Below are 18,082 nucleotides of genomic sequence, written 5' to 3'. Positions count from 1 at the left end.
TTCCGTGCGCTGCTCTGGTTCGCCAGAAGCGGCTTAGTCCTGCCGGCCACATGACCCAGAAGCTGTACGCCGGCTCCCTCGGCCAGTAAAGCGAGATGAGCGCCGCAACCCCAGAGTCGGCCACGACTGGACCTAATGGTCAGGGGCCCCTTTACCTTTACACCACACATTATCAAACAAACACCGTATGCAAATTGTGCAAAATACGAACTCAGCATAACAAGGTTTGTCCCAGTCAGATCTTTAACTCCAGAGAAAATCAATTTGCATAAATAATACAATCCTTTTATTTTGGGAGGGAGGCTCCCAGCAGTCCAGTAGAGGACAGGGCAATATGGAGGTCAAAAGGTAAAGGGACCCCTGACCGTTAGGTCCAGTCGTGGCCGACTCTGCGGTTGTGGTTGGAAACCCTTGAAACTGATATAAATAAACTTCAGGGAAGTTTCTAATGTGTGACATTTTAATGTGTTTTTCATCTTTGTGGGAAGCTGCCCAGAGTGGCTGGGGAAACCCAGCCAGATGGGTGGGGTACAAATAACAAATTATTATTATTATTATTAAAATAGAATAAGGTGGCTGGGCGGCTGATTCACCTTGCGTGAGCGCCATGGCGTTCATCTTCCGCAGGGCGGCGGGCGCAGACAGGCTTCGCAGGAGCGTGAGCGAATAGGCGGTCAGCACAGCGGTGTAGGGGTCTTCGGCCGAGAAGAAGTTGGATTCCAAAAAGTGCTTGGCCTTCGCCACCGAACTCTTTTCTTCCTATGCCGGGAAGGAAGGTGAGAGCGGAGGAAGGAAACCCCAAATCCGGCGGACTCTCAGGTCCCCGTTCCTCTGAGGTTTTTTTCCCCGGCAGGGATTCTTTGAGCTGCTAAAATTGTCGTCCTCAATAAACTTCACTCCGGGGGTTTATCCCCACAGCAGCCGCTCACTTTGGGTTCCGGCAAAGCAAACAGGCCAATTTGTCAGCGCAAACGCGGCCCTCCAGATGTTTTGGGACTACAACTCCCATCATCCCTAGCTAACAGGACCAGTGGTCAGGGATGATGGGAGTTGTAGTCTCAAAACATCTGGAGGGCCGAGTTTGCCTATGCCTGGCCTAAATGATATTGAGCGTTGGAGCAACTTGGCCACAATAAGGAGATTTTGCCCATGGCATGGCTATTTTTCTTCCCATTTTGACACTATGGCACCCTATTTGCATAACCGAGCAATTCCAAAATATAGACACGCTTTGACTCTCGCGAGATTGAATGTCTTGCCCCCGGCTGAACTTGAGGGACGATTCCAACAGATGCCACACAAAAAACGTCCCTGTGGAGACGGCAGTCCCGAATCGGTGGCACATGCCCTCCTGGCCTGCCCTCTTTATAAAGACTTGAGGGATGAGATTATCACCCCTTTTATTGCCCATTCCGGGTCGCCCAGCCACTGCCCCACGGTCCTTTCTCCCGGCAGATCAAGATGAGCAGGTGTTTTCAAAGTCTGGGAGTCTTTTTTTGCACCACCCGCCGCACCCTGGCTTCTTAGCGCCCCCCCAAAGGGAATTCCACCCCCCCCCAAGTTTAAACATTGAGTTTTACCTCAGAGGCGACTCCTGTCTCCAGCAGGGCGGTGACCACGTATGCCGTCAGTGATATCTTCCCATGGATTCCTCCCTGGAATTCGAAAAACACACCAAAAAAACCCAAATTGGCAGACATCGTGATATATCAGTATGCCAATATATCGCGACATACCTAGAGGTTGACCGTGATACTATATTTTTACGTGTACAACACGCCCCGTGTATAAGATGCCCCCTATTTTGGGGGAATCGAAATTAAGAAAATGGGGGGGGGGATTCCCCATGTATAAGATGACCCCCAATTTTTAGCATGATTTTTTAATTTTTAAAAAAACTGGTCTTATACACCAAAAAGTACGGTGTATTGATATATTGTGATATACCAGTGCGATGTTTAGCTGGCGACATATCGCGATGCCGAAAACCAGGTTATCGGCCAGCCCTAATAATAATAATAATAATAATAATAATAATAATAATAATAATTTATTATTTATACCCCGCCCATCTGGCTGAGTTTCCCCAGCCACTCTGGGCATCTCCCAATCAAGTATTAAAAACAATACAGCGTTTTTAGCGGCTGCCCCGGCCTCCTGCCCCTTTTCGGATACCTGGATGTCCTTGTTCAAAATCCGCCCTCTTGCCGGGAACGATCCGTCCTCTTTCTGGTGCCGGATGAGCCAGTCCTTGGCGGCCGAGAGCTCCTTGGGGTCGATGAAGATGAACCCCCGCGACTGGGCAAAGGACTTCAGGACGAATGCGGTGAGCCTGCCAAGAGAGAGGAGGGCGTCATCGTCTGGGGACCCGGAAAGCCCCCCGAGGCAGCCGGTCCCCCTTCCCCGCAAAGGACCCCGTTTGCCCCCTTACCACATGCTCCCTGAGGAATCCCTCTCGCCAAAGGCGCTGTAGGAGCCGTCCTGCCTCTTGTAGGTCAGCTGGCGCTGGTACCCTGCGGAGAGAGCGTGGGACAGGATCCATGAGAGGCAGCCAAGTACAACATTCCTTGCGATGCTAGAGAAGACATGCCAGGGAATGTTTGGTCCAGCCGGTCGAAGCTTCCTGTTCCTCCTGGCTTCCTTTTGCATGTGATCAAAGGTGGGCGTGGCCTCACCTGTCCAGGTAAGAAAAGACGAGTCACGCAGCACACCTCCCTCTTTTTGACTTCTTTCTTCGTTTGACCAGCTTCTAGCTAGGACTGCTCTGCTAGCTCTCAGAATCACTGGGATTATCCCTCCATATGGGGCAGATCCACAGGTACATCTTTGTAACTAAGTCTGCCTTCAGGGATCCAACTGTGAACTGATGTGAGTCAACTTCCTTTATTGACTTTGAATAAGATTGTGGCGTCTTTCTTTAAGGGGGATTTAAGGGAACTTAGCAGGAACATACAATTCAATCTGAAGACAGACCGAATTGTATAATAGTGAGAGCCTCGAACAAGCCAGCGACCAGTTATCTGCTGCGCATGTAAAAGGGGGAATGTAACTCTGCTAAGTAAAGGAACTTGCTAGCCCAAGTTAGGATGGATATTAATAAACAATATATCCTCTCCTGCCACCCCAGAGAGCACAAAAGATGGCGGGAGGCGAGGTCCGACTAAAGAAGGAGGATGGAATATGTGCAGCTTATGGACGTAACATATAGAATCAGAGATCAAGAAGAAGTTTGGAGAAGACTGGAAAATGTTTATTGAATACATGGGGGGAAATAGTGTACCCTTGAAAGCGCTGGCAGCATTCAGATAAATTTACCAGCGTAAATAAGCCACGATGGCTGTAACAATGGAATAACCGAATGGCGTAGTTTATGCAAAATATGCAGGGATTTATGGTGTGCAAAACGAACCGTGGAAAGAGAAGGAAGGGTGTCGTGGTTAAATGGTAAAGCGGAAAACTTAATAAAAATTATATACAAAAAAAGAGAGGGAACTAAATAAAGCTGCCCTGTGGAGCTCTAACCTTGCACTAGGTAATCTGTCGCCTCCCTTTCCACCTCGGGGCTGAGTTGCCGCGTTTTCTGCAAGTACTTGAGGACGAAGATATTGGGTGCAAAATGGATCATATTCTGCTCTCCGCAGCCGAAAGGCAGTTGCAAGAGATTGTCCAAGTTGTTGAGGGTCGGGCCCATCACGTCCCCTGCGGGCAGGCAAGACGACGGAAATTTATGCCTCTTATTTTGCATTTCCCCAACATTACATACAGTGGTACCTTGATCCCCAGACGCCTTGGCTCCCGAACAAATTGGTTCCCGAACGATTGAAACCCAGAAGTGGCTGTTCCGGTTTTCGAATGATTTTTCGGAAGCCAGACGTCCGCTGTGGCTGTCGGCTATTGTTTCCGGGGCGCCTGCGCCAATCAGAAGCCACGCCTCGGTTTCCGGGCATTTCGGAAGTCAAATGGACTTCTGGAACGGATTAAGTTTGGCGCTTTTGTTTTCGCTCTTTATTTTGTGTTTTTGTGGGTTTTTCGGTTCATTTGTTTTTGTGACAGTGTGGAAACCCAGTTCAGCTACTGATGGATTGTGTGACTCCAGAGACGGATAAAATCCCAAACAATGACTATCATTAGTGCAGGTGAAGAAGAAACAATAAATTTTAATGTTTATCATCTACAATACTCTTATTTATTTTATAGTATAGTGCATTGATTCTTGCTTCCGTTTTATGGATCGATGGTCTCGTTAGAGAGTAAAATTCATGCTAAATGGCTGTTTTAAGGGTTGTTTTTAAAAGTCCAGAACGGATTAATCTGTTTTGCATGACTTTCTATGGGAAAACAGTGCGCCTTGGTTTGGGAACGCTTTGGTTTTGGAACTGATGACGTTTGAGAACCAAGGTACTACTGTATGTTCCATTTTTGTGTTATTGCCACGGCAGCTGGCCGGTGCGAATGAAGTTTCCGTTTGTTTTTGTATGCAAAACCTGCAACTGTATTTTTCGCTCTATAAGACGCACCAGACCACAAGACGCACCTAGTTTCTGGAGGAGGAAAACAGGAAAAAAATATTCTGAATCTCAGAAGCCAGAACAGCAAAAGGGATTGCTGTGCAGCGAAAGCAGCAATCCCTCTTGCTGTTCTGGCTTCTGGGATAGCTGCGCAGCCTGCATTCGCTCCATAAGACGCACACACATTTCCCCTTGCTTTTTAGGAGGGAAAAAGTGAGTCTTATAGAGCAAAAAATACGGTACTTTCCCCGACTAGTTTAGCAAGCGAACGTGCAGGGATTAGGCACCCTCCCAGCTCATCCCCAGTACCGATGACGGAGGCGGTAGCCCGTTCCGACCCGGGGATGACGTTGTGAGGGACGCCCAGTGTGAAAGCCTCGTTGTGGTTCTCGTCCGCCTCCTTCTTCCTCCAAATTTTGAACTCGCCGACCGAGCCCCAGCCTGTCGAGAACCCCACGTACTTCACGTCCAGCGGCTGGGGGGGCGCCCAGCTCACGATGACCGACTCGTTGAGGGCGGAGGGGCCGTGGCCCACCTGCGGGGACGGGGGGAGACACACCGGCCATCAGGAACCCCTCCTTTGCTTCCGGGGTCCCATCGAGGGGCTTGCATTAGGGGACAAATCCCAACCATCATCATCAACCTTTTATTCGACCATCAGTCAGGAAAAAGTACATTTGTCAATACACAGTTAAAAACTCCAGGAAGATTTTAGAACTTAGCCAACACTAAAATGGGCTAAACAGATAGCCCCATATCAATACAGTCAATTATGGTCTTGCGACGCTTAAAAGCTAAAAAAAGAAATTTGGCCACCAAGGAAGGTATAGCTCTAGTGACGTTATTCAGCAAGTGTAAAACCTGGTTTTCTCCGGGTAGGAAGCTAGATTGGCATAGGAGTGGGTCTTTTGTCTAAGCTCTGCATAAGAAGGGCAAGTCAAGAGAATGTGTTCGGTGGACTCAACCACACCCATGATACAGTGTAATAGATATGGACAATTTTTCAATGTTTATTTGCAATGGATGATTTTGTGTTATGCTTTTTCTTTCCCTTTGAAGTTAAAGAAAGTAATCTAAAAGCATAAAATAAAATAAAATAAAATAAAATAAAATAAAATAAAATAAAATAAAATAATAAAAATTGGCTGAATGCCCACCTGCCCAGGTGAGAAAATTTCCGTGGAGTCAGGGATGCCCTCCGGGCTTCTAGAAACCCCCCTCCCAATGTTGGCACCCCCTCCAGAGATGCCCAAATTTCCCACCTGGACGACCCCGTTGGCCCAGCTGACCCAAAAGCTCCGGAATTCGTCCCAGGAGAGGATGGCGGGCGTCTCTGCGCTGGCCACGGGCTCCCCCATCTTGCTGGTCGAGATCCACGTCTTGGTGTTCTGGCGGCCCCCGATCACGATCTCCGTCATCTCGGCCATGTCATGGGGTCCGGCCGACAGGGCCAGGTGGGCGTTGTGGTGGGCTTTGACGGACACCTCGAAATGCCCCATCCAGGCCGGCTTCCTCACGTACTGGTACTCGTATTTGTTGGGGGTGAAAATGTGGATTTTCTCTAAAGTAAAGGTAAAGGGACCCCTGACCATTAGGTCCAGTTGTGGCCGACTCTGGGGTTGCGGCGCTCATCTCGCTTTCTTGGCTGAGGGAGCCGGCGTACACCTTCCGGGTCATGTGGCCAGCAGGATTAAGCCGCTTCTGGCGAACCAGAGCAGCGCACGGAAACGCCGTTTACCTTCCTGCCAGAGTGGTACCTATTTATCTACTTGCACTGGTGTGCTTTTGAACTGCTAGGTGGGCAGGAGCAGGGACCGAGCAACGGGAGCTCACCCCGTCATTGCGGGGATTCGAACCGCCGACCTTCTGACCGGCAAGCCCTAGGCTCTGTGGTTTAACCCATAGTGCCACCCGCATCCCTGGATTTTCTCTAGCCGGGGACTAAAATGGGGAGCAGGGTTATTTTCCCCACCGGGGTCTTTCTCCATGTAAAGGCAACACATGTACCCAGCTCCACAACGGACCCCTTTGCGCACCAGGCGGCATCATAATTCGAACACAAGACTCAGGAATGCCAGAGTTTTTTGGGGGGACGGGGGACGGGGAAAGGCTGCTTACGGAATCAAGTCACCGAACCAGGCATGGGAGAGACAGGACAGAATAGTCGGTGTGTCCGAAATGACCGCTGTCCGTACCCAGAAGGGGAAAACTCTTCCAGCTACGGCAGACAGATATTCTACTCCTCAAACTTACCGTTCGGGCAGAAAAAGACGCTGTAGGTGTATTCCCTGGTGAGGCCCTCTGCCTGGGAAAATAAAAGAAAAAGGTGGATAAATCAAATACCTTTATTGGCATGGCAGTACAAAACATTTCAGGCCACAGGGATAATTAAAAGGGTCAACGGGTGAAGCTGTCGAGGGTCGTATGACGAGCTTGACGTTTCCCCAGTCCGCTTTTGTGTGCACACATTGGGAGACAAAGATCTTGCCTGTGTGCAAAAATTGCTAAATTTAGCTGCCGTTCCCAATATCATCTTGGGGTTAAGAGGCAAGGCAGTGTGAGCAAGTTTGGCGCAGGCTTGCAGAACAATGGAGCGCGTTTTTCTTGCAAATATTAAGCCGCCTGTGGGGTGTTCTTTGGGGGGGACACAGTGTGCTCCTTCTGGGGCCGTTTGCCCGCCTTTGGCCCCCTCCAAAGTGAAGTTACAGGGAACCAGGCAGAGGGCCTTCTCGGTGGTGGCACCCCCCCTGTGGAACGCCCTCCCAACAGATGTCAAAGAAATAAACAACTACCTGAAGTTTAGAAGACATCTGAAGGCAGCCCTGCTTAGGGAAGCTTTTAATGACTGGCGCTTTAATGTATTTTTAATCTCTTGTTGGAAGCCGTCCAATATTATTATTATTACTATTATTATTATTATTACCACCAAAGCAATTATTGTCCCTTGCCAGTTTCAGAGTGTTTAATGATCACAGCAAAAGAACAACGCAGAGATTCAAATCAAATCAAATCCTTTTACGGGCATCACAGTATAAAACATTTAAAATCACCGGGATAATGAAAAGGACCAGGGCGAAGCTGTCAAAGGTCATAAGGCTGTGATCGTGTGCTTTGCCCTGCCTGTTCCCCAACAAGGATGGTTCGTTGGGAATCCTTTCGGGTAAAATTGTGGCTAAAAAGCTGCTAAAGCAGGGATATCTTTGTCCCAGTCTGCCAGGAGAGACTTTGTTTGGCTTCTTCTCAGAGTTATGGGCCGGAGGTCCGACATTTTGCTCAGCATCAGTTGGCGAGGTCTGCTGCGCAAAGGGCAATCTAAGAGAATGCGGTGCGTTGAATCGGGTCTCACCCCTAATTCATTCTGCACTCAGGGAAAAAATTAAATGATTGAGGGGCCAACCATGGGCAGGCCCTGCTGCTGGGATCTGCTCACCTCGATTAAGATGCTCCTCCGGACGTAGTCGGTCCCGATCGGCGTCCTCTTGTCGGGATAGATGTCTTCAGGGTGCCTCCCATTCTTGGCGAAAGGAGAGCTGTCCTGGCAGCAGCTCCCGGCGTAAGCAAAGGCTTTGGCTAAAAGACAAAGTGGAAATCCCAATTACGGCCGTCATCGTCGCCAAGCCATGATCACGGCAGCGAGACATTTGGGTTTGAGGACTGAAGGCAAGGATGAACGGCGAAATTTATCGGAAGAAGAAAAAATCGAGATAACAAACTTTTTATAAAAGAATGGAAATGGTTTATGGAATATTTGCAGATAAATTGCAAACAGATAAAGACATTGGCGGGATTATTGTAACAACCTGCCATTTTATAAAAGAGTATATATCTAAAGAAGATAATTACATGAGCAAATTAAATGCATTTGGATATGCAGAAGAGATTCAAAAATGAATTTAAGGAACCACAGAAAGAGGGGGGAGGAACTCCAAGTTTTGAAATGTTAAAATGACTGCAAAGTTAATGACATGTATAAACCTAAAAAGTATAAATAAAAATTAAAAAAAAAGAAGAAGACAAGGATTAATAGAAAGGGGCTTTATTAGGAGCGAAGGGAACATTGCTTATATATAGCGGACAAAGAATCGGAAGATCTTTAGCGTCTTAACTTTTCTTTCTCTCTCTTTTAAATCTTTTCCTATTCCTTTTTCTCTAGCTCTCCCTTCCTTCCTTCCTCTTCTTTTCATTCTCTGTTTTGCCTTTAGCTTGGATCTTTCCGTTTGGACAAAACAAAGGCATTTGACGATAACCTTTCTGTTTTCCTTTACAGTGGTACCTCGGGTTACATACGCTTCAGGTTACAGACTCCGCTAACCCAGAAATAGTGCTCCAGGTTAAGAACTTTGCTTCAGGATGAGAACAGAAATCGTGCGGCAGCAGCGGGAGGCCCCATTAGCTAAAGTGGTGCTTCAGGTTAAGAACAGTTTCAGGTTAAGAATGGACCTCTGGAACGAATTAAGTACTTAACCCGAGGTACCACTGTATAAACCCTAATATATATCCCGATATATTATTTTAACGGCACCTGTGATGTTGCTTTGCCCCAGCTCAGCGAAGGCCAGGACGATGGACGTCGGCTTGGCTTTCCCGGGGGCGACGCACTTCTTCCGGGTCAAGAGATGCTTCCCGGGGTGGCCGACAAACTTGGTCCCTTTGGGCACCGAGATCTTCACGTGGACCTGCACAGAAATGAGGGCAGCAGGGATCCGTCGGCTTGGGTGCAGCTTCTGCGCCGTGGAATCGCAGAGGGCACCCCCAGAGGACATCTAGACCAACCCGCCCCCGGCAAGGCAGCAAAGTCTCCTGGGCTCGTCCCCGGAGTAGCTTTGCACACAACGCATTAAAATCCAAAAACCCTGTTCAAAGGTTTCCGGGTGGTATTCCTCGCAAGCAAATTCAGACGGGTGCGATCTCTTCCAGGCATATTTTTTTGGGGGGGAGAAATACGACTGAATTCCTATGCCCCACAAATAACCCATAGATGCATTTTAAATAAAAGGACACATGTCAAAACACGCTGATTCCCGGACCATCCATGGGCCAGATTGAGAAGGCGATTGGGCCGGATCCGGCCCCTAGTTTGCCTACCCATGATTTTAACCCTGGGCCAAAACTCTAACTATTACGCCACACTACCCTCCCTGCTTCCTTGCCATTCCCAGGCTGGGAAGGACGCTGGGGTTTCTCACCTCCGCACACACGGGCAGGTAGTTGTGGACGGTGAGGGGGACTTTGGTCTGCTCCCCACGGATGACGCTGTAGGGCAGGGAGAAGTCCACAAAGAAGGGCTTGAAGGTCCTCAGCTGGGATTGGGGGGCCAGGCCAAGACCCTTCTCCTCCGAGATGCCCACGGCCTCCGCCAGCCACGTGGTGATGGAGCCGGGCGTCTCCACCCGCAGCTGGGCTTCCCCGGAGACGTCACTGCATCGAGAGGGAGAGAGAGAAGAGGGCCGGGGGCGAGGAAGGAGTCGTGGGAACAATGATAAAAATAATAATTTGAGAATATTAAAAACAGAATAGAACCTCAAATGTTAAAAACTTCCCTAAACAGAACTGCCTTCAGATGTCTCCTAAAAGTCAGATAGTTCTTCCTCTCCTTGACATCTGGTGGGATGGCGTTCCACAAGGCAGGCGCCACCACCGAGAAGGCCCTCTGTCCAGTTCCCTGGAACCTCACTTCTCGCAGGGAGGGAACCGCCAGAAGACCCTCAGGAGATGGAGTCAGCGTGGTGCCCAACCCTGAAAACATACCTGACGTTGAAGCAGCGCCACAGCCACGTCTCGGGGAAAAACGTCCTTTTCTTCTTATCTGCTCTGTGAGTGGAAAGAGAGACAGGAGGGTTGAAGGTTCGGGAGGGCAGGCGGGGGGGGGGGGAGGAATGCACCGTGAGTTTGAAGGACTTTTGTGGGATCAAATGGGCACAGCTAACCCGCCACCCCGAGGAGACGGGGTTTCCTTCCATCTCCACGATTCTGGGAGTTCAAACCCGCAGTTCTCAGCCAGCTCCCGAAACCATCACCGGCTGGACCTAACCATCTAAAGCAATGCGGAGAGAAATTAGAAGAAAAGGAGGAGCGAGAAACTGCTCCAGCTAAGGAGAAGACACTAAGGCAAACAAGAGGGAAGGGAGCGTTGAAAGGAAGCAGCTGATCGGCAAGCGATCGGGAGGGAGATAAGGGATGCTAGAGATAAAGGAGGCTGCCTGGGAGCAGGGAGGTAAAAGCCTATGGATCCTCAGGATTTTTGCATTGGGTCACCCCAAATTCACCATCAGATCACATAGCATGTCCATGGCTACAGCCTGCACCAAAAAAAATCACGCATCCACTGTTTCGTGGGGCCGCAATGGCGCAAAAACATGGTACAAAGCACGGATCCACATGGATCCTCAGGATTTTTGCATTGGGCTACCCCAAACTCACATGTCTGTGGCCACAGCATGAACCACAAAAATCCTACATCCACTGTTTGATGCAGAATATTTTTTTTTCTTGTTTTCCTCCTCTAAAAACTAGGTGCATCTTATGGCCAGGTGCGTCTTATGGAGCGAAAAATACAGGTGTGTTTGGACATTTGCCCACAGACCCGCTTACCTGGGCGCCACCCGGGAAGGGGCCGAGGCGACGAGGGTCCCTGTGTGGGGCTGGAAAGCTGGGACGGCCTCGTCCGTGTACATCCCTCCATGCTGCCGGTGGTGGAGACTGACCACGTCCGTCATGACCACCAGGCCTGTTTCCTGGGCGGCGGTGAGCAACAAACGACACAAGAAAAAAGAGAGAGGGTCAGTGGTCCTTCTTAGGTTGGTTTAAATCACAGCCTTGGACAGATCGAAGGTGGGATCTTGTGCCTGCAAGGCGGACGTTCTCCCTCTTCCCCCAAAGTCTCCTCCTGGGAAGACCCATTTGGCAGAGCACCAAGGAACCGCCATGGAAATATATAGATCTACAGTGTGACCTTGGTTCCCAAATGCCAGAAACCCAGAAGGAAGTGTTCTGGTTTTCAAATGTTTTCTGGAAGCTGGATGTCCGACGCGGCTGTCAGCTATTGTTTCCGGGGTGCCTGAACCAATCGGAAGCCGCACCTCGGTTTCTGAACATTTCAGAAGTCAAACAGGCTTCCGGAACCGATTAAGTTTGGCGCTTTTGTTTTGCTGTTTATTTTTGTGACTGTGTGGAACCCAGTTCAGCTACTGATTGAATGATTGTGTGACTCCGGAAATGGATAAAAGCCCCCCATCCAAACAATGACTGTCATCGGCACAGGTAAGAAAAAAAAATAATTGTAATTTTTATCATCTACAATACCCTCTTATTTATTTTATAGCATAGCACATTGTTTATTGCTTTCATTTTATGGATCGGTGGCCTTCTTAGATAGTAAAATCCATGCTAAATTTTAGGGGTTGCTTTTAAAAGTCTGGAATGGATTAATTCGTTTTGCATTCCTTTCTATGGGAAAGCAGCGCACCTTGGTTTTGGAATGCTTTGGTTTTGGAACGGAATTTTCTGAACGGATTAAGTTTGAGAACCAAGGTGCCACTGTATGTTCCATTTTTGTTTTATTGCTATGGCTGACGGCCGACACAAATGAAGTTTCTGTGCGTTTTTGTACGCAAACCTACGACTTTCCCCGATTAGTTTAGCAAGCAAACACGCAGGAAGATCACCCCTCACCGTGAACGCGAAGCGGGCATCCTTGGTGATGTCCCAGTGCCAGGGAAAGATGGAGGAACGGCGCCGGCGGGAAGACATCCCTGCCCACCAGAAATGCCCGTCTTCCTTGGCGGCGCCAAAGGCGTCCGAAACGTCGTAGTCCGCCATCTCCTGGAAGATCTGCGGCAGGAGACAGAACGGCCGTTGAGGGTTGAAGCTGGGGTCTTCTGTACACCAAGCAAAGTCTTTGCCATGGGGAGACAGCCCTTCTCGGTGCCAACTCTTAAAAGTGTCACCTGATGTCTGTTTGGACACGTGGAGGACCAGCACTCACCTGGTCCGTGGTCAGCTGGAAGCCCGGCTTGAGGAGGTGGACGCTCTTGTCCACCGCGGCCAGGCAGACGCAGCTCCCCTTGGCTGCGGACACCTTGAGGGTCAGCGTGTCTCCAGGCCGAGTCTCGTTGGTGGAAAAGGCCACGGAAACCTGGTGGCGAGAGGAATGGAGGAAGAGAGGATGGTGATGGAGGAGGTGATGGAGGAGGAACAGAAGGAGGAGGAGGTGGTGGGGAAGGAGAAGGCGTTGAAAGAGATGTTGAAGGACAGGAAAATAAGAAGGAGAAGATGAAGGAGAAAGAGAAGGGGAAGAAAAGGACGAAGGAGGAAGAAGGAGAAGATGGTAGAGAGGGAGAAGATGACAAAGGAGATGATGAAGGAGAAGAGGGAGAAGAAAGAGGAAGAGATGAAGGAGAAACAGGAGGTGGAGGAGATGTTGAAGGAAAGGAGAAGAAGGAGAAGGTTGTGAAGGAGATGATAAAGAAGGAAAAGAAAGAGAAGAAAGAGAAGGAGATGAAGAAGAAGGAGAAGATGAGGAAAGAGAAGAAGAAAAGGATGATGGAGGAGATGGAGGAGGAGGAGATGGAGGAGGACACAGTGGGAAGGAGAAGGCAATGAAAGAGATGTTGAAGGAGGAGAAGGAAAGGAGAAGGAGAAAAGGATGAAGGATGAAGAGGAGGAGGAGATGAAGAAGCCCCATCCACCCCAGAGCCCCCACCTGCATGGCCGCCCACGGCCGCTACCTGGTTCTCGAAGGAGGGCTTGACAGCAAACTGCAGGCTGTCGGTGACCCCTTCTCCGTCTTCCCGGACGTAGTAGGCGAGGAGGCGTCCCAGGGGGGCCATCTTGGGGGTCACGGAGAAGCGGACCGAGGTGACGCAGGTGTTCATCTCGGGCGCAGGAGGGGCCGTCGGCCCTAAGGGGAGGGGGTGGAAAGGCAGCAATGTTGCATCCGAACGATGCCGTCAGATTAAAGGTGTTGATTTGCAAGGCCCTGGACGAACCGGGTCCCTTAGACCCCCAAGACCTTTGGGGCTCCTTTGCAGAACCACAGACTTGGAAGGGAGCCCCCGAGGGCCATCTAGACCAACCCTCCCCATGTTACACATTCCCCCAGCTCCCTGGGGCACCCAGGAGATGGGCCCCCGGCTGAGAGACCCCCAGGGGGAGTCTTTTTCCCACAGAGCCCCTCCGATGCCCCCTAGACACCTCTGAGCCTGACACAACTGGGCACTTGTCATCCGCACTGAACTGGCACCAATCGTTTTGCTTGCAAAACTTAATAAAAATTATTTTGAAAAGGAGAGAGAGGGGGGCACGGCCAGAAACTCCCCCCTGCCCAATACCGAACTGCAAATCAGGGCGTCTTAAGGATACATGGCGCCGGGGTGCAAATATCCGCCTGGCACCCCGAGTTTGCCCCGTCCCAGGCGGCAGAAGCATGGAGTCGGCCGGCATCTCGGTCGCCCCCGAACTTCTGCCTCTTCCCTGACTCAACTCTCGGGCCCCGGACTCTTGGCCTGGCGCCCCTGAGAGCCCAGCCCCCAGGTGCCCCACACCCCTTGCGCCTATGGGCAAGACATCCCTGCCGCAAAGCCGTGCCTGGGACGTGGGTGACGCCTCCGCTCCCAAGCACATCCCTCTTGCTCCTTTGTCGGGTGACGTCCGAGGGCTGCACCCCCGAGAGGACGATGTTCCCTCGCGAAACCACCTCGTAGTAGAGGGTGAAATTGCAGGGGCAGGTGGACTTCAGCACGACGGACGCCTCCTCGCCCACCTGGGGAGAGAGAAGGGATTTGAGGGATATCGGGGTCAGAGATCCCCAAAGACGCCCCCCAAAAACACTGTTTATGTACGGCTCAGATGAAAAGAAGATAACAGTTCCTACCCAGGGATCGTGCTTAGATCGTGACTGTGGGAATGTTCAGGGAGGCAGGAGAGGATATATTGTTTAATTATATCCTTCCCGACTTGTGTTAACAAGTTCTACAATTGAGCAGAATATCATTCCCATTTTAAACGTATACAGCGGATAAGGTAGTTGCCAGGCTTGTTTAAGTCTCTAAAATAAGTTTCCCGGTAATTCCCCTTTAATGTAATGGTACCCCTGACCATTAGGTCCAGTCATGTCCGACTCTGGGGTTGCGGCGCTCATCTCGCTTTACTGGCCGAGGGAGCCGGCGTACAGCTTCCAGGTCATGTGGCCAGCAGGACAAAGCCGCTTCTGGCGAATCAGAGCAGCGCACGGAAACGCCATTTACCCTACCACCGGAGTGGTACCTATTTATCTACTTGCACTTTGTGCTTTCGAACTGCTAGGTGGGCAGGAGCAGGGACCGAGCAATGGGAGCTCACCCCGTCATTGCGGGGATTCGAACCGCCGACCTTCTGATTGGCAAGTCCTAGGCTCTGTGGTTTAACCCACAGCGCCCCCCATGCCAGGAGATGAGTGGCTCCAAGTGGAGGAGGGCCATCGAGGGGGGTCCCTAACCAATCCCCCCAGCCCCCCAACCTTGGCAACCGGGGAGAGGCTCACCTGGAAAGGCCGTTCCGGCATCTGAAGTTGGATGTAGCACTTGCTGGGGGAATACCAGCCGCTGATGGAGAGGAAACTGGGGAGATACTGGTCCCCGGCGGACGCCCCTCCCAGGGCCGTGACTTTGGTCTGGGGGGGGGGGAGAGAGGGAGGCAGGGAGGTCAGGCTTTGATTCGTTCCCACCCCCTCGCCTCTTAGAATCATAGAAGGGACCCCCTCCCCGAGACAAATATACCATATTTTTCCATCTATATTTCTTGAGCCCCAAATTAAGAAATAAATAATGGCAACATTCCGTGTATAAGAAGACGCCCAATTTTAAGCTTAAAAAATCGGGGGGGGGGGGAATATAGCCTTATACAAGACTAGATTTGACGTTTTCATCCCCAAAAAGTTTTTGATTTGCATTTCTACTGAAACGAGGCTGCATTTTAATGTTATGTTTTGATCTTGTTTTTCAGTTGTCTTTTAATCCATCGTTTTTCTACCTGGAGTCAGCCGCCCTGAGCCCGGTCTTGGCTGGGGAGGGCGGGGTATAAATAAAAATTATTTTTATTATTAATATTACAAGGAAAAATACAGTATTTTTTTTAAAAGGAGGGATTTCCCCCCCCCCGGATCATCCAACCCCCTGCCCCAGAGATATGAGACACCCGCTCTGCCGGCCCCCTGGTGGGGGTCTCCCAAGCCCCCCAGCCCCTTCCGTGGCTCTCACCCACCTCCAGCCAGACGTACTGGGCAGCCGAGGGGATGGAGGGGATTTCGAACTCCACCGATCCGCCGCGCGACACCAACTCGCTGGTGTAGATGTTGTCCTTGGGGGTGAGCTCAGCCTTGACCCGGACCCTCACGCCGTCCGCAGGGCTCCCGTCAGGGTACGTGACTTCCACCTGGCGGGGGGAGAGAAGGAGAGGCGGGGGGAGACGGATCCAGCCACTACGGCGCGTGGGGAGAGGCTTGGGAGGGATGCCCCCAGCCCCAAAGTGGAAATTTAAAAAAACTTTTAAATTACCGGAAACTAAGAACATGTAGGTTGTTTAGCTAAGCAGCTGATCGGAGAGGAGGCGTGGGGGTTTAGGAATACAGTGGGACCTTGGTTCTCAAACGCCTTGGTTCCCAAATGCCGAAAACCCAGAAGGAAGTGTTCTGGTTTTCGAACGCATTTTGGAAGCCGGACGTCCGACGCAGCTGTCGGCTCTTGTTTCCGGGGCGCCTGCGCCAATCAGAAGCCGCGCCTCGGTTTCCGAACATTTCAGAGGTCAAACGGACTTCCAGAACGGATTAAGTTTGGCGCTTTTGCTTTGGCTCTTTATTTTGAGTTTTTGATGCTTTTTCGGTTCATTTGTTTTTGTGACTGTGCGGAACGCAGTTCAGCTACTGATTGATTGATTGATTGATTGATTGTGTGACTGCAGAAATGGATAAAAGCCCCCCATCCAAACCATGACTGTCATCAGTGCATGTCAGAAAAAATAATATTTTTTATTTTTATCATCTACAATACTGCCTTATTTATTTTATAGTACGGCACACTGATGATTGCTTTCATTTTATGGACTGATGGCCTCGCTAGATAGTAAAATTCATTTCAAATGACTGTTTTAGGGGTTGATTTTAAAAGTCTGGAACAGATTAATCCATTTTGCATTCCTTTCTATGGAAAAGCGCGCCTTGGTTTTGGAACGGACTTCCGGAACGGATTAAGTTTGAGAACCAAGGTACTACTGCAGGCAAACTCAGCCCCCCAGATGTTTTGGGACTACAGTTCCCATCATCCCTGACCACTGGTCCTGTTAGCTAGGGATGATGGGAGTTGTAGTCCCAGAACATGTGGAGGGCTGAGTTTGCCTATGCCTGGTATATCGTATTGTTATTTTATTGTTGTGGCCAACGGCTGATGCAAATAAAGATGAATTCATTCATTCTGGATATCCTAAGGTAAAGGTAAAGGGACCCCTGACCATTAGGGCCAGTCGTGGCCGACTCTGGGGTTGCGGCGCTCATCTTGCTTTACTGGCCGAGGGAGCCGGCGTTTGTCTGCAGACAGGTCATGTGGCCAGCAGGACTAAGCCGCTTCTGGCGAACCAGAGCAGCGCACGGAAACGCCGTCTACCTTCCCTCCGGAGCGGTGCCTATTTATCTACTTGCACTGGTGTGCTTTCAAACTGCTAGGTGGGCAGGAGCAGGGACTGAGCAACGGGAGCTCACCCCGTCATTGCGGGGATTCGAACCGCTGACCTAGGCTCTGTGGTTTAACCCACCCGCGTCCCATCTTCTGGACGTCCTAGGACTGCTGTATTCCGGGAATGACGCTCAGCACTCACCTTCGCCCTGTACGGCAGACCCGGCTTGAAGTGTTTCGGTGTCCCCCTGCTGTACTTGATGTCGACTAGCTGCTTCTGGACCGGGGTGGAGTCGTCGAAGGTGACCTGGTGGCTGCCATCGGCCCCCGTGACCGTCGCCCAGATGCTCACGGTGCCGCGGAAATGCTCAGGGACGTCGGCCGGCATCATGTCACTCACGCACACGTCGAAATCTGCAGAGCCGTCGATCTGAGGGAGGGAGGGAGCGCAGGGTCGCCCACACTGGCCGGCAGCAGTGCCTCTCTGGGGTCTGCGGGGGGCATTCCCTAGCCCACGCCCCGGGGAGGCTGCTGGAAGTCAAAGCTGGCACCATGGCGAGATCCCAGAAGGGAATTTGGGGTATCTGCCTGGCGCTAATGGGAAACGCAGCCCGATGGGCAGGGTATAAATAAATTATTATTATTATTATTATTATTATTATTATTATTATTATTATTATGGCAGAAGGCTAGATCTCCCTTTGCCTTAGTTGTGACACATTGAGATTTCAATTTGTGTGCAGAAATCGAAAGCGCCGACGCCGAGAGCTCTGGATCGCAGCAGGAGGATGAAGAGATGAAAATGAAAAATATTCCGCACAGAATTATAATTACAGTGGTACCTCGGGTTAAGTACTTAATTCATTCCGGAGGTCCGTTCTTAACCTGAAACTGTTCTTAACCTGAAGCACCACTTTAGCTAATGGGGCCTCC

General features: G+C 50.5%; 1 protein-coding gene across 2 annotated transcripts in view; it reads right to left on the bottom strand.

The window, feature by feature from the left end:
* Nucleotides 1–18,082, bottom strand: part of CPAMD8 (C3 and PZP like alpha-2-macroglobulin domain containing 8) — a 38,856-nt gene that overhangs the window by 10,557 nt on the left and 10,217 nt on the right. For both annotated transcript variants that reach the window (XM_083483593.1, XM_083483594.1), the window contains 20 exons: nt 17,352–17,579; nt 15,747–15,917; nt 15,028–15,156; nt 14,094–14,268; nt 13,235–13,407; nt 12,493–12,642; nt 12,180–12,338; nt 11,100–11,242; nt 10,257–10,319; nt 9,695–9,926; nt 9,031–9,184; nt 7,939–8,078; nt 6,762–6,813; nt 5,771–6,069; nt 4,818–5,043; nt 3,523–3,699; nt 2,432–2,513; nt 2,176–2,332; nt 1,581–1,655; nt 594–759 (listed from right to left, as the gene is read on the bottom strand). In XM_083483593.1, the coding sequence (XP_083339719.1) occupies nt 594–759; nt 1,581–1,655; nt 2,176–2,332; nt 2,432–2,513; nt 3,523–3,699; nt 4,818–5,043; nt 5,771–6,069; nt 6,762–6,813; nt 7,939–8,078; nt 9,031–9,184; nt 9,695–9,926; nt 10,257–10,319; nt 11,100–11,242; nt 12,180–12,338; nt 12,493–12,642; nt 13,235–13,407; nt 14,094–14,268; nt 15,028–15,156; nt 15,747–15,917; nt 17,352–17,579 (3,151 nt within the window). The remainder of the gene's footprint in view (nt 1–593; nt 760–1,580; nt 1,656–2,175; nt 2,333–2,431; nt 2,514–3,522; nt 3,700–4,817; nt 5,044–5,770; nt 6,070–6,761; nt 6,814–7,938; nt 8,079–9,030; nt 9,185–9,694; nt 9,927–10,256; nt 10,320–11,099; nt 11,243–12,179; nt 12,339–12,492; nt 12,643–13,234; nt 13,408–14,093; nt 14,269–15,027; nt 15,157–15,746; nt 15,918–17,351; nt 17,580–18,082) is intronic.

Source organism: Podarcis liolepis (genome assembly GCF_965112155.1).
Source record: "Podarcis liolepis genome assembly, chromosome: 18".
In the NCBI taxonomy this organism is placed as follows: domain Eukaryota; kingdom Metazoa; phylum Chordata; class Lepidosauria; order Squamata; family Lacertidae; genus Podarcis; species Podarcis liolepis.
Note: the sequence above shows the minus strand (reverse complement) of the source record. Positions and strands in the feature narration are given on the sequence as shown.